The 15503-nt window shown below is 44.1% G+C and overlaps 1 protein-coding gene across 1 annotated transcript in view; it reads right to left on the bottom strand.

The window, feature by feature from the left end:
• Positions 1-10125: 10125 nt before the first annotated feature.
• The window catches only part of LOC106606871 (voltage-dependent calcium channel gamma-2 subunit), a 73512-nt gene continuing 68134 nt past the window's right edge, over positions 10126-15503 (bottom strand). The window contains exons 3-4 of the mRNA XM_014203279.2: positions 14428-14568; positions 10126-12132 (exon numbers count right to left, since the gene is read on the bottom strand). Of these exons, the coding sequence (XP_014058754.2) occupies positions 11606-12132; positions 14428-14568 (668 nt within the window). The 3' untranslated portion in view covers positions 10126-11605. The remainder of the gene's footprint in view (positions 12133-14427; positions 14569-15503) is intronic.

The raw sequence follows: 15503 nt of genomic DNA on the forward strand, positions 1-15503 counted from the left end.
CAGGGAGGAGGGCATTCAAGGAGTTGGTTTGATGGGAAGTCCATTGGCCTTCCCCTTGCTCGAGGAACAATAGAAGAGCAATAGAGAACACCCCCACTTGTGCCATGTCAGACTTACCTGGACCACCTATTGAGATGTGCCTTTTGTTCAGTAAATCAGGTGTTCAATGAGGTGAGAATGAGACTGGAGTGCTACTTTAAGTCTTTGGAGCATTGTTCACATAATAGCACATTTCAGTTTTTCAAAGCTTTCCCCAACGGAAGCATTTCTCGTCGTTGAGGTCCAAGGAGGGGAAACAAATCCCAAAGAATGTGATATGAACATGATGCATCCACTGAAAGAAGTGATACAGTGTCTGGGATGACTGTTAGTGAGAAAGACAGAGAGGCAGAGCAGTATGTCATTGTATCTGGAGGGAGAGTCATGGAGATGGCCTGTGTTATGTAATAATAACCTCCAGAGGCACTGACCCTCACTGCAGCGCAAGCACAGATACGTCTAGTCCCAACACCTACAGCGCTCTTATACATAATATCACTTCTTTCTCCAAATCAGCCAGTAACACTGTAAAATACAGAACTAATTACTCCCTGCCTTTCTAATGGAGGTGAGGTCAACTGTTCAGGCAATGGTCTCTTTCTGGAAGAATCTCTCCATCTGCTCCGAAGTACCTTCTCAGGGCTTTATCAAATATGAAACAGCACATTTCTGCCTCTGCAATTCTTTTTTCCTTTTTTTACCCCATTTTCTCCCCAATTTCGTGGTATCCAATTGGTACAGTGGCTTGCGGAAGTATTCACCCCCTTAGCATTTTTCCTATTTTGTTTCCTTACAACATGGAATTAAAATGGATTTTTTTGTGTGTTTGTATCATTTGATTTACACAACATGCCTACCACTTTGAAGATGCAAAATATTTTTTATTGTGAAACAAACAAGAAATAAGACAAAAAACAGAAAACTTGAGCGTGCATAACTATTCACCCCCCCAATTCTTTGTAGAGCCACCTTTTGCAGCAATTACAGCTGCAAGTCTCTTGGGGTATGTCTCTATCAGCTTGGCACATCTAGCCAAGCACATCTACCCATTCTTCCATGCAAAACTGCTCCAGCTCCTTCAAGTTGGATGGGTTCCGCTGGTGTACTGCAATCTTGTTCCGCTGGTGTACTGCAATTGGACTGAGGTCTGGGCTTTGACTAGGCCGTTCCATGACATTTACATGTTTCCCCTTAAACCACTCAAGTGTTGCATTAGCAGTATGCTTAGGGTCATTGTCCTGCTGGAAGATGATCCTCCGTCTCAATCTCAATTCTCTGGAAGACTGAAACCAGAATGCCAAGAATGTCCCTGTATTTAGCGCCATCCATCATTCCTTCAATTCTGACCAGTTTCCCATTCCCTGCCGATGAAAAACATCCCTACAGCATGATGCTGCCACCACCAGGCTTCACTGTGGGGATGTTATTCTTGGGGTAATGAGAGGTGTTGGGTTTGCGCCAGACATTTTCCTTGATGGCCAAAAAGCTCAATTTTAGTCTCATCTGACCAGAGTACCTTCTTCCATATGTTTGGGGAGACTCCACATGTCTTTTGGCAAACACCAAATGTGTTGGCTTATTTCTTTCTTTAACCTCCCCGGGCAAGGTGGGACGTTTGCGTAATTTACGTTTAATTTACTAAATTACTCACAATTAACGTTCACAAAATACATAACAATTATTTTAAGAATTATAGATACAGAACTCCTTTACGCAATTGCGGTGACAGATTTTAAAATAGCTTTTCGGCGAAAGCACATTTAGCAATATTCTGAGTACATAGCCCGGCCATCACGGCTAGCTAATTTGACACCCACCAAGTTTGGCCCTCACCAAACTCAGATTTACTATAAGAAAAATTGGATTACCTTTGCTGTTCTTCGTCAGAATGCACTCCCAGGACTTCTACTTCAACAACAAATGTTGTTTTGGTTCCAAATAATCCATAGTTATATTCAAATACCTCCGTTTTGTTCATGCGTTTCAGGTCAGTATCCGAAGGGTGACGCGAGAGCGCATTTCGTGACAAAAAATGTCAAAATATTCCATTAATGTACTTCGAAGCATGTCAAACGCTGTTTAAAATCAATTTTTAATTTTATGCTATTTTTCTCGTAAAATAGCGATAATATTCCAACCCGGGCGACGTTGTATTCATTCAAAGGCTGAAAGAAAAAAATGGAGAATTCACATGAACGCGCATCTCCAGTGTCACTATTCCTAGCCTGACCACACAAAATCTCCTGCTGTTTTTCGCCCAGAGACAGGAGAGACGTCATTCCACTTTCTGGCACCTTCTGAGAGCCAATGGAAGCCTTAGAAAATGTCACGTTACTGCAGAGATGCTGTATTTTCGATAGAGGAGAACAAATTGTCAGACAGGGCACTTCCTGTATGGAATCTTCTCAGGTTTTGGCCTGCCATATGAGTTCTGTTATACTCACAGACACCATTCAAACAGTTTTAGAAACTTTAGAGTGTTTTCTATTCAAATCTACTAATTATATGCATATTCTCGTTTCTGGGCAAGAGTAGTAACCAGTTTAAATCGGGTACGTTTTTTATCCGGCCGTGCAAATACTGCCCCCTAGCCCCAACAGGTTTTAAGCAATGGATTTTTCCTGGCCACTCTTCCATAAAGCCCAACTCTGTGGAGTGTACGACTTAAAGTGGTCCTATGGACAGATACTCCACTCTCCGCTGTGGAGCTTTGCAGCTCCTTCAGGGTTATCTTTGGTCTCTTTGTTGCCTCTCTGATTAATGCCCTCCTTGCCTGGTGCGTGAGTTTTGGTGGGCGGCCCTCTCTTGGCAGGTTTGTTGTGGTGCCATATTATTTAAAATTTTTAATAATGGATTTAATAGTGCTCCGTGCGATGTTCAAAGTTTCTGATATTTTTTTTATAACCCAACACCTGATCTGTACTTCTCCAGAACTTTGTCCCTGACCTGTTTTGAGAGCTCCTTGGTCTTCATGGTGCCGCTTCCTTGGTGGTGCCCCTCGTTTAGTGGTGTTGCAGACTCTGGGGCCTTTCAGAACAGTTGTATATATACTGAGATAATGTGACACTTAGATTGCACATGTTACGCCCCTGAAAAAGGGGAGAAATAATCACGAGAGTGATACGGTATTGTTTCCTCAATGAGAACTTTTACTGCAATGAGGAAAAGACGCGGTTTCCCCGGGAACTTGGGTGGAGACTAGAGCAATCGATCTCAGGCTCATAGATTAAGAGCATTTAGTAGATCACAGATGAACACTTTTCCCCTTCAATTAGGCACCACAACATAAAGTAATCTATATAACGTTTACACATTTCTCTCACAATTCTTACCCTTTGTATGCTTGACGGATTTTTAACTTTTTAACACAATTATATGAATGTTATCAATCTCTATCAACTAATACTGAATGCATGATCTTTTTAACCTTAGATGTTTTAAGATCCTCACATACTATGAACTTACTAATACTTTTTAATGTATAACAGGCTATGAGTAGTTCCTTTAACCTGTCACACACATAGGTGGACTTTATTTAACTAATTATGTGACTTCTGAAGGTAATTGGTTGCACCAGATCTTATTTAGGGGCTTCATAGCAAAGGGGGTGAATACATATGCACACTCCACCTTTCAGTTTTTTTCATTTCACTTCACCAATTTGAACTATTTTGTGTATGTCCATTACATGAAATCCAAATAAAAATCCAGGTTGTAATGCAACAAAATAGGAAAAACACCAAGGGGGATGAATACTTTTGCAAGGCACTGTAGTTACAGTCTTGTCTCATCGCTGCAACTCCCGTACGGACTCGGGAGAGGCAAAGGTCGAGAGCTGTGTGTCCTCTGAAACACAAACCAACCAAACCACACTGCTTCTTGACACAATGCCCACTTAACCCAGAAGCCAGCCACACCAATGTGTCAGAAGAAACACCGCACACCTGGTGACCGTGTCAGCGTGCACTGCACCTAGCCCACCACAGGAGTCACTAGTGTGTGAAGGGACAAGGACATCCCTGCCAGCCAAACCCTCCCCTAACCCGGACAACGCTGGGCCAATTGTGTGCTGCCCCATGGGTCTCCCAGTCGCGGCCGGCTGCGACAGAACCTGGACTCAAACCCAGAATCTCTAGTGGCACAGCTAGCACTGTGATGCAGTGCCTTCAACCACCGTGCCACTCGGGAGGCCCTGCCTCTGCTCTTCTACTGTAATGATGTTTTATTATTTTTTAAACTGGTGTGTTATGTAGGTTTGTCTCAGATAACCTGGTATGTAATTGTATTGCCAGTCAGAGCAGTAAGGTTGTTTGTTGTTGTCCTGGGCTGGACTGGGCTGGGGCTTTGGGCCTGGGGCAGTGGAACCTCCAGTCCAGTACAGTGGGTCCGGGCCCCAGGCCTGAGGCAGCAGCTGTTAGTTGTGGGACTGGAGCCATCTAGCCAGGGAGCATGCTGGGACAGGAGAGAAGAGGGCCAAGCATTGTGTGAGTGTGTGTGTTTGTGCACGCTCGTGTGCCTGTGTGTAGGTGTGTGAGGGGTGTCCTGGCCTGGGCCTGGCAGATAGGCTGGCAGAGAGTCAGTGTTGTCCTGCAGGGTGAGGGAACTGACTGGGGCAATATGGCAGGGAGTCTGACAGCCAGGGAGACAGACCATCAGGGAGGACCTCACACTCAGGATCAGGTCCCATGGAGAGGATGGGGTCAGGAGTCTGTCTGTCTGAAGGAGGCCCTGACTCCCCCGTCCCTCATCCAGCAGGTAATAGAGGGACGATACAGTACAATATTTCAACATGCTGAAACGTGAACTGTTGAAGACAGTTGAAGAATAAAAACATGGAAGCTCATTAGTAGAAGGCAGATCACAAATCATACACCTATATATGTGAAAGGCATGTGTGGTTGCAAAATGTCATATTGATTAACTTCTGTTTTCAGTCTCTGTTGGTGCAGTTGAGCCATCTTGCCCTGGAGAAGATCAACCTCAAGTTCATCGACACCACCTCCAAGTTTGGCCACGGCCGCTTCCAGACAGTGGAGGAAAAGAATGAGTTCATGGTGCATTTTAGTCTAATGTCTCTTTACTTTCAACATGTAGAGACAGTGGGTCACAAATCATACAATCCTTTATGGGGACCAGAAGGACTGACTGGGGACTTTGACAAGCTTAGTGACAAACACAATGTGGACATGATGAGAGACTATTTCACTGCTGCTATTTGATCAATGTTGTATTATTATCTTTAAGATATTCACAATCGAATAATAGTGACAGGGGGTACTTTGTAAGCCCAGTTTTGACAAAAAGGCAACATTTGATGATAGCCTTCAGACATTTAGAGGACAGCTGTAATGAGAATACCTAAGGCCTTAGCCTGAGCTTGCCAGAATAGACTGCAGCTCCAATGCACCCCTGCACTGTGGCATCAGTATTCCAAGCCCGTTCCCATGGACACAGCTTTCCTTTCTTCCCCAAGCTTATAGGAGCAGGAGTGCCCTTCTCCCTGCATGAAGTACTGCCTCTCACCACCAGAGTGCAGGATGGGTGGGATATCATGGCCCATTTCCTTCACAGCCTTTTTTAAAATCCCTATCATGCTGTCTAGTGGTTCTACTGTTTCTTTATGAGGAACCTGTTTCTTTTCTTCTACTGTTTCTTTATGAGGAACCTGTTTCTTTTCTACTACTGTTTCTTTATGAGGAACCTGTTTCTTTTCTTCTACTGTTTCTTTATGAGGAACCTGTTTCTTTTCTACTACTGTTTCTTTATGAGGAACCTGTTTCTTTTCTTCTACTGTTTCTTCATGAGGAACCTGTTTCTTTTCTTCTACTGTTTCTTTATGAGGAACCTGTTTCTTTTCTACTACTGTTTCTTTATGAGGAACCTGTTTCTTTTCTTCTACTGTTTCTTCATGAGGAACCTGTTTCTTTTCTTCTACTGTTTCTTTATGAGGAACCTGTTTCTTTTCTTCTACTGTTTCTTTATGAGGAACCTGTTTCTTTTCTACTACTGTTTCTTTATGAGGAACCTGTTTCTTTTCTACTACTGTTTCTTTATGAGGAACCTGTTTCTTTTCTACTACTGTTTCTTTATGAGGAACCTGTTTCTTTTCTTCTACTGTTTCTTTATGAGGAACCTGTTTCTTTTCTTCTACTGTTTCTTTATGAGGAACCTGTTTCTTTTCCTCTACTGTTTCTTTATGAGGAACCTGTTTCTTTTCTACTACTGTTTCTTTATGAGGAACCTGTTTCTTTTCTACTACTGTTTCTTTATGAGGAACCTGTTTCTTTTCCGCTACTGTTTCTTTATGAGGAACCTGTTTCTTTTCTTCTACTGTTTCTTTATGAGGAACCTGTTTCTTTTCTTCTACTGTTTCTTTATGAGGAACCTGTTTCTTTTCTTCTACTGTTTCTTCATGAGGAACCTGTTTCTTTTCTTCTACTGTTTCTTTATGAGGAACCTGTTTCTTTTCTACTACTGTTTCTTTATGAGGAACCTGTTTCTTTTCTACTACTGTTTCTTTATGAGGAACCTGTTTCTTTTCTACTACTGTTTCTTTATGAGGAACCTGTTTCTTTTCTACTACTGTTTCTTTATGAGGAACCTGTTTCTTTTCTTCTACTGTTTCTTTATGAGGAACCTGTTTCTTTTCTACTACTGTTTCTTTATGAGGAACCTGTTTCTTTTCTACTACTGTTTCTTTATGAGGAACCTGTTTCTTTTCTACTACTGTTTCTTTATGAGGAACCTGTTTCTTTTCTACTACTGTTTCTTCATGAGGAACCTGTTTCTTTTCCACTACTGTTTCTTTATGAGGAACCTGTTTCTTTTCTACTACTGTTTCTTTATGAGGAACCTGTTTCTTTTCTACTACTGTTTCTTTATGAGGAACCTGTTTCTTTTCTACTACTGTTTCTTTATGAGGAACCTGTTTCTTTTCTACTACTGTTTCTTTATGAGGAACCTGTTTCTTTTCTACTACTGTTTCAAACGCTTTTGTGAAAGTACAGATTGCGCACTTAGCTATTGTTTCCTCCCTCTGTTTTGAGTATAGCGGTTGTTGTGACGATGTGATTTTTGAATTTGTAATTTTGAACTCAGTGTTCGTTTGTCCTCGTGTGACATGTCCTGTAGAAGAGCCATGCCTAGCTATCTGTAGCCTCTCACCTCTCCCTGACCCAAAAATAACCTAGGTGAGCGCAGTCAGCAAATCTCTGGTCAGCATAAACAAGAGGCAATATCTCTCTCTCTCTCTCTCTCTCTCTCTCTCTCTCTCTCTCTCTCTCTCTCTCTCTCTCTCTCTCTCTCTCACTCACACACACACAGTCTTGTACAGCTAACCTTGTGGGGTCACTCTTCAGCTGAACAGTTTCCAGCCGTGCCCAACCGAGCCCTTCTCTTGCGGTGGCCTTTTCATTGGGGATAAGAGGCGAGTCTTCAGGTGACGTGCCTGACGGTCCCATGGGGTGCTCTGTCCCAGAACACTGGCTGCTGAAGTCAGATAAAGGTCACTGTTGATTTGATGCGAGGTTATGTAACCTTGGAGACTGCTGTACTTAGACACAAAGACAGCCCAGAGAAGAGGATGGTCTCTTAGTATTCCCAGCCAGAAGGGGACAGTATGTTCCTCCGGCCTCACCAAACCCCCCCCCCCCCCCACACTTCTCTGATCACACAGCACTGCAGAGAGACACACCAGGCACTCTGATCACAACACCGGGAGAGAGAGAAAAGGAAATGGAGGGATAGAGGGAGAGGTACACAGACAGAGGGAGACACTCAGAGTGAGAGGCTAATTTCTTGCATGCTAAAATGCAGATATTAACACACAGTAGGAGAGGGGAGAAACAATTAGAGTGTGAGAAATCTCTCCCTCCTCTGGCTCCATTTCAGATATGACACTTTGTAACCTTCAGCGACAGAGCATGGGAAACCCAGCCTATGATGTGAGCCGTGTAGCTGGAGCCTTGCTCTCCTCTCACTGCGGTGGGCGAGGAGAGTTAACCCTCCATGACGTCACCACGGAATGTCCAACTCTGTCAGGCTGCCAAGAAAGGACTTGACTCTTCAAGGGCACGTCTAGCCACTCCAGACTCTAACTCTCCACTGTCAGGATGGGAGACGGGGATAGAGGGATGAAGAGAGGATGGCTGTTGAAGCCACAGAGAATCCAGTGGTAAGGAGCTCATTAGGAGTGTGGCCCACAAATGCATCTTCCCCCGCAGTGAGCTGGGACTCTCGTATGGACGGACACCACCGCCACACTGTCAATTACATTTCAGTGATGTCAACAGCACTTCCCTCCTTTCATCACATATCCTGCATTCTAAGACGGTGAGAGAGACATAAAGAGAGAGGGATGGATGAAGAGGGAAGGAGAGTTAGAGGGAGAGAGATGTTCTGCATTCATGAGAGCAAGCAAAAACAACAGGGAAGACGGGTGGGAGAAGGGAGGAGATAGTATGTGAGTGTATAAGTCACAGAGGGATAGAGAATGAGAGATTGTGCAGGAGAGGCAAATTAAGGACAAGCATGTCAGCCAGACAAGATGGAGGAAGTGAGAGAGGGAGGGACAGAGACAGAGATGAAAGAGAGAGGGAGAACCTCCAATCCCAAAACATAAAAAACTGACGTGTGTGTGTGTACGGCTAGTAGGACTCGATGTGGCTTCATGGTAATGTCAGTATCTCCTCTCCTCCACTTAGGATTTAATGTAATCCAGCCTTGTAAAATGGCTGCTTCTTATGAATTCTGAATAAAAATGCCTATACTGTACATAAAAAGCCCTATTCATTCAGAGTGCTTCGTGGACACATTCTTAGACAAATTTATGGAGAGAAGCTTTTGTCAGTGAACTCAGATAATACAGTGAATCAAGATCTCAGCACTTTGTCTAATAGAAACAGTTTGGGGTCTTTTTCTTTTCCCATGAACCTGCTGGTCCTTTAATTTGAATGGAGTTGGAGCCCAAATAGATTGCAGATGGCTCATTGCTCCCACACTGCACAGAGACCATAATAGGATCCCTTGAAGTTATCAGCAAAGTTAGTGCTAGTAGTAAAATACAATAATAATAAAAAAATTGGTCAGGGACTCTGCTGTCCTAGCATCAGGGAGTAATGGGACAGAGAAGGGCTTTGACTGGCCTGTGCGGGAGCTGATCCCATACTCTTCATTGGCTCTCCTGGAGACCCATTTCATGAGCCATGCTGGACAGAGAGACACTATATTACTATCGAGGACGATACTCCCTCTTCATAAGCCATGCTGGATAGAGAGACCACTATATTACTCCCTCTTCATGAGCCATGCTGGACAGAGAGACACTATATTACTCCCTCTTCATGAGCCATGCTGGATAGAGAGACCACTATATTACTCCCTCTTCATGAGCCATGCTGGACAGAGAGACCACTATATTACTCCCTCTTCATGAGCCATGTTGGACAGAGAGACCACTATATTACTCCCTCTTCATGAGCCATGCTGGACAGAGAGACCACTATATTACTCCCTCTTCATGAGCCATGCTGGACAGAGAGACCCCTATATTACTCCCTCTTAATAAAAAGTACACAAACACAGCCAGTGTTGCCACAGCCTCAGACCCTTTGGTTCCACTCAGAGGGCTGCTATTACGTGTCTGCCTCACACACTCACGTGTGCTCGCATAAACACACACACGCTCACCTCATTGCAGAGAAAAACGGGTGCATCAGGTCCTGAAAGGGATGCTTTTAGGGCGGTCGTGTAGAAAGGTGTCGTATATCATTTCTACATGGATAGCTCCAGCTACAGAGTCCTGGTTTTATTGCAAACCTGTGTTCCTTTTTCAGGAATGTCATGTCCTAGAAAGACACCACGCGGTGATGTGGCTTATGTGCTGTTTTATCTTTACAATAATGGTTTCTCCCATACTGTAGCCTAAAGACAGAAACATGCTTGTTAACACAAGTGTTAGTACATGGTAGAGAGTAGAGACACACAGAGAGACAGTGTGAGAGTGTATCAGAAACATAGAACAAGGGTGTTAAGTGTAAGGATACAGTAGGTTAGAGACACAGTGAAACAGGCTGATTTGTTCTCCTAGGATTGGTATTTTATTCATCAGGACTTGATGCATCCAAGTAAAGCATCATTCGGTTTTGGCACCTTTAAAGATTTCATTTTCAATTTGAACAACACATTGAAAATCAAAAGAAACAAAGAAATGACTAAGGCTGTGTGAATTTGAAAAATAAAATACGTACATATATATTTATATAAAGAATTTAACCAAACCATTTAAAAAAAAATCTGTTTTTGTTCAATGTAGATTGTTTGGTTTCTTTCACAAAAGCATAAGATAAAATGAAGTAAATAAAAAAACATAAGAGAAAAAATACTCATGAAACATTACTAGTTTAAACGTTGGCGTCATCACTTTTTTCCCCTTCTAATTATCATTATCCTTTAAAACTTAAGTTTCTCAAGAGCAGATTTGCTGTAATTTTATAGCATGCATTTAATTTCAGAAAATTTGATTCACTTAGCTTCTCTTGTACTATTTCATATTTATCTTGTTGCTTGCCTTTTACGCAAGTATTTATTTTTGTATTTGGCATCCTCTTCTTTTCCTCCCCCTCTCCTCCTTCCTTTTTCTTCGAGAAGTCGTGTTTGGAGTCTTTTTTTCTTGGTGTGAACTTTGACCCCATTGTTGTTGTTGGTGGTTCCTCTTGAGGGGTTCAACACTCCCATGACGACCCCCCCCAAAAAGAAAGCGAACAGGGACTCAGAAAAAGGCGAGAAGGTTCTATTAAAATAATCTCTATTTTTCTACTGTTGACTGTCTGCGTCTGTCTCTCGTCATGTTTCAGCAGCTCCGTAGTGTAGTGTACCTACAGTACTTTCTCTCTGGCTCTGTCATCCTTCCAGCAGATCCTAAAAGAGTCTTTTCTCGTGTTACCAACAGCACTTAGTTTAGTTTACTTGTTTGTTTTTTTGCTTCAGTAAAGTCTGTATCTCTTGATTATTAACTTAATAATTTATTTATAAAATTAATACACATATAGTACCTTTGTTAGAGTTTACAGACTGGGCTAATTCTTACTGAATCCCAAGCTGCAAAAATTCACAGTTTTAATGCAGAAAATAAATAAATGAATAAATATGACAACAAATCAGAGGCATATGGCAGGTGGTATGATGGGAAAATACAGCAGCTTGTTGCACCACCAAAACTGTGGAGCCAAACTGTCAAAACCAAAAGGTTATGAAATCAAGAATCGAATTTAAATCATAACCCTCCCTTTCAGTGCCCCACCCTCATCACCCATCCCCACCCATAAAAATGACTCAGTCTCTAAGGACAATCTGTCCCATTCTCCCAGTACTACCATTTACTCCAAAGGAACTCAACAAACCCCTTTAGACTCTCTCAACAATGGTAGATGGGGAAAATCATGCAGTTGAATGAAATAAAATCATCAATCTCTATAAACATGGAAACTCATCCTGGCCTATGGTATATTAGAGACCTGGGTGGGGGCCTCCCTGTCTCCGCTCCCCGGGCTCTGCTCTCAGGGCTCCCTCATACGGGCGTGGTGCGGCGGTTGGCTGTGTTGGTCGAGTCTTTTTCCTTCTGAATACAGTTGTGGACCTGCAGGAAGGTATGGTCCCTCTCCGAGTTGTAGGTGGCGGTCGGCGTGCCCCCGGCCTTCAGGGTGTCCCGGGGCAGCGTGTACATGGAGATCTCTGTAGAGGGTAGCGCGCTGAAGCCCTTGAGGCCCACAGGTGAGGTGTCGCGGGAGTGCGAGGGGTCTGTGGACCGGGAGGAGGAGCGCGAGCGGCGCCGGTAACGGTAACGGTAGGATGGGATGCGTGTGATGGCCGAGGCCTGGAGGTAGTCGGCAGCCCTGGCCCCTGCCCGGAGCTGCCGATGGCGGTCGATGAACATGTGGGCTGCCAGGACGCCCACCATCTCGGCCATTATGAAGGACAGGGCTCCGAAGTAGAAGGACCAGCCGTAGGAGTAGCTGTTCTTCTTCGAGTCGCTCTTAGAGGGGTCCCCTGCGTTGGCTGATATGTACACGATGATCCCGATGATGTTACTCAGGCCTGAGGGAGTGGGGGGTAGAGGGTTGGGGAGTTGGAGGGGCGGGATGAGAGAACAGAGGAATTATGCAATCGGTTAAGACAGGACATTTACCTTTTCTAGGCAAACCACATATGCAGTAGTCCTCCATGAACCTGTTCTACAACTGAGTGCATCTATCCACCACAGTGAATACACCATTACCAAGACAAACCTTTTGAGACAAGTGCCACGGATTCACCAAAGAATAATGTACATACATACTGAACTTCTCACTGTTTTAAAATATGACTGAATACGACCCAGAAATATGACCCAAGCCAGAGCCTCTGCCCTTATAGTGTTTAAGAACAAAGACTGAGATCCAGAGACGGATCTGTTGGGACAGCACATAACATGATCACACATCTGATTCACATAGGGATCACAACCTACGATAGGGATAATAATCATATACTCATATACACTGAGTGCACAAACATTAGGAACACCTGCTCTTTCCATGACATAGACTGACCAGGTGAATCCTGGAGAAAGCTATGATCCCTTATTGATGTCACTTGTTAAATCCACTTCAATCAGTGTAGATGAAGGGGAGGAGTCAGTTTAAAGAAGTATCTTTAAGCCTTGAGACAATTGAGACATGGATTGTGTATGTGTGCCATTCAGAGGGTCAACGGGCAAGACAAAATATTGTAGTGCCTTTGAACAGGGTATGGTAGTAGGTGCCAGGCGCACCAGTTTGAGTGTTTCAGGAGCTACAACGCTGTTGGGTTTTTCACACTCAACAGTTTCCTGTGTGTATCAAGAATGGTCCATCACCCAAGGGACCAGCCAACTTGACAGAACTGTGGGACTCACTGGAGTCAACATGGGCCAGAATTCCTGAAGAACACTTTCGACATCTTGTAGAGTCCATGCCCCATCAAATTGAGGATGTTCTGATGTTGAGGTCTAATGTTTTGTACACTCAGTGTATATATATCTACTTTGACTGTAGCGTTTAGTCACGGAGAGAGAGAAGTGTGTATAACAGTAGAGCTGGGATGATGGATCATTGGGAAAGTATGTCAGGGACACCATATTTTTAGAGTTGAATCCCAATGGGTAGCTTCTAGCCCAGCACCCAGATCAGGAGAAAATAAGTGGATAAAGAGGGAAGAATGGATTGTGTGACTTGTGGCTGCTGCTGAGTGGAGGCTGAGAGCTGACTGAGGAGTTGCAGTACTGGGGATGACCAGCAGAGAGAGAGAGACTGCTTGTGCACTGCACCTTAGCTGGATTAGTCAACAGTCTCTTCTTTGCTGGATTTACATCCATCTGTACAACTGTTCTATGTAAGTGAACCATAACAACATTGCATGTTAGTGACTAAAAAGTAGTGACTGAAAACATTTGCATTTGTGTACACTTTGTATCAATGAAACCAACTCATTTAAAGCTAGTCTCCCTAATTTAACCCCTACTATCCCTCTCCACCATAGTAACTGTTTCTCTCTTTCTTTTTCCCAGTCTTCCTTCCTCTCTTCCTCTACCTGCCCTAGATACACACCCCTTCCTCCCTCTCTTCTCCTCTCTCTCTTCCTCTCTCTTTTCCTCTCTCTTCCTCTCTCTTTTCCTCTCTCTCTTCCTTTCTTTCTTCCACTCTCTCTTCCACTCTCTCTTCCTCTCTCTCTCTCCCTCTCTCTCTCTCCCTCTCTCTTCCTCTCTCTTTTCCTCTCTCTCTTCCTCTCTTTCTTCCACTCTCTCTTCCTCTCTTTCTTCCTTTCTCTCTTCCACTCTTTCTTCCTCTTTCTCTTCCTCTTTCTCTTCCTCTCTGTCTTCCTCTCTGTCTTCCTCTCTTCCTCTCTCTTCCCCTCTCTCTTCCCCTCTCTCTTCCTCTCTTTCTTCCTCTCTTCCTCTCTTTCTTCCTCTCTCTTTGTCTTTCTCTTCCTTTCTGTCTTCCTCTCTCTCTTCCTGTCTTTCTTCCTCTCTCTCTTCCCCTCTCTCTTCCTCTCTTTCTTCCTCTCTTCCTCTCTTTCTTCCTCTCTCTTTGTCTTTCTCTTCCTCTCTGTCTTCCTCTCTCTCTTCCTGTCTTTCTTCCTCTCTCTCTTCCCCTCTCTCTTCCCCTCTCTCTTCCTCTCTTTCTTCCTCTCTCTTCCTCTCTTTCGTCCTCTCTCTCTTCCTCTCTATTTTCCGCTCTCTATTCCTTTCTTTCTTCCACTCTCTCTTCCTTTCTCTCTTCCTCTTCCTCTTTCTCTTCCCCTCTCTCTTCCTCTCTCTCTTCCCCTCTTTCTTCCTCTCTATCTCTTCCTCTCTCTATTCTTCTCTAGACTCACCTGCAGACACAAAGAAGATCCCTGCGCTGAGGATGATGTTGTGGCGTGACTTGTAGAACTCGCTGGCAGCTATACACAGGCCTCCCATGAAGAGCAGGATGACACTGAGGATGGGGAAGATGCTGGAAGCTCGTACCGCACCTGAGAACAGATAGAGGACAGGAGAGGAGGAGAATAAAAGAGAGGGCGGACAGGGGGGTTATATAGGGATAGAGAAGAAGAGAGAGATAGGATAAATAAAATGGTAAATATAGAGAGAGAGATAGGAGAGGAAGAATAAGAGCAGAGAAAAGTGAAAAATAAGGGAGAGAGAAGAGAGAATGTAAATTAGACTCCCAACATCAGCTCCCTATCTGAGCCACATCATAATCAACACTGCATCAGCGCTGTGAAAGTCTTGATCAACACCAGCCAGTGAGTGTATCTCCTCAGTGAGCCTCTGTTACCCAACGTTATGTAATCACGCCACCTGACTACACACAGCACAACACAACACTCAGTTAGCACACACAGCTCCCCAGATTGGAGCGTTGCATTACGCCATGTCATGTAGTGCAAATGACATTAACTCCACCAGAGCTCCAGGGGCCTAGCCTGTGGGGTGATGGGGGGCGATGCTCTTCAAACCAAGCTCACGTCCTTGACTGATACTGGTACGGATGACAGAGCAAGAACTGAAGGGTTGAGATACTGATGACAGGGCTATAACTGAAGGGTTGAGGTACTGATGACAGAGGTAGAACTGAAGGGTTGAGGTACTGATGACAGAGGTAAAACTGAAGGGTTGAGGTACTGATGACAGAGCTAGAACTGAAGGGTGGAGGTACTGATGACAGGGCTAGAACTGAAGGGTGGAGGTACTGATGACAGAGCTAGAACTGAAGGGTTGAGGTACTGATGACAGAGGTAGAACTGAAGGGTTGAGGTACTGAGGAGCATTAAGGTGTTGAGGATGGCACTCACAGGTGAGACTAAATGTCGTGCTGAGGTCTATAGAGCATAGAGGAAATACTTCAATCTCCTCAGTTCACCCTTGCCCATCCTTCCTTCCTTCTTCCTTATGCCTCCCTCCTCTC

Source organism: Salmo salar, chromosome ssa06 (genome assembly GCF_905237065.1).
Source record: "Salmo salar chromosome ssa06, Ssal_v3.1, whole genome shotgun sequence".
Lineage (NCBI taxonomy): Eukaryota > Metazoa > Chordata > Actinopteri > Salmoniformes > Salmonidae > Salmo > Salmo salar.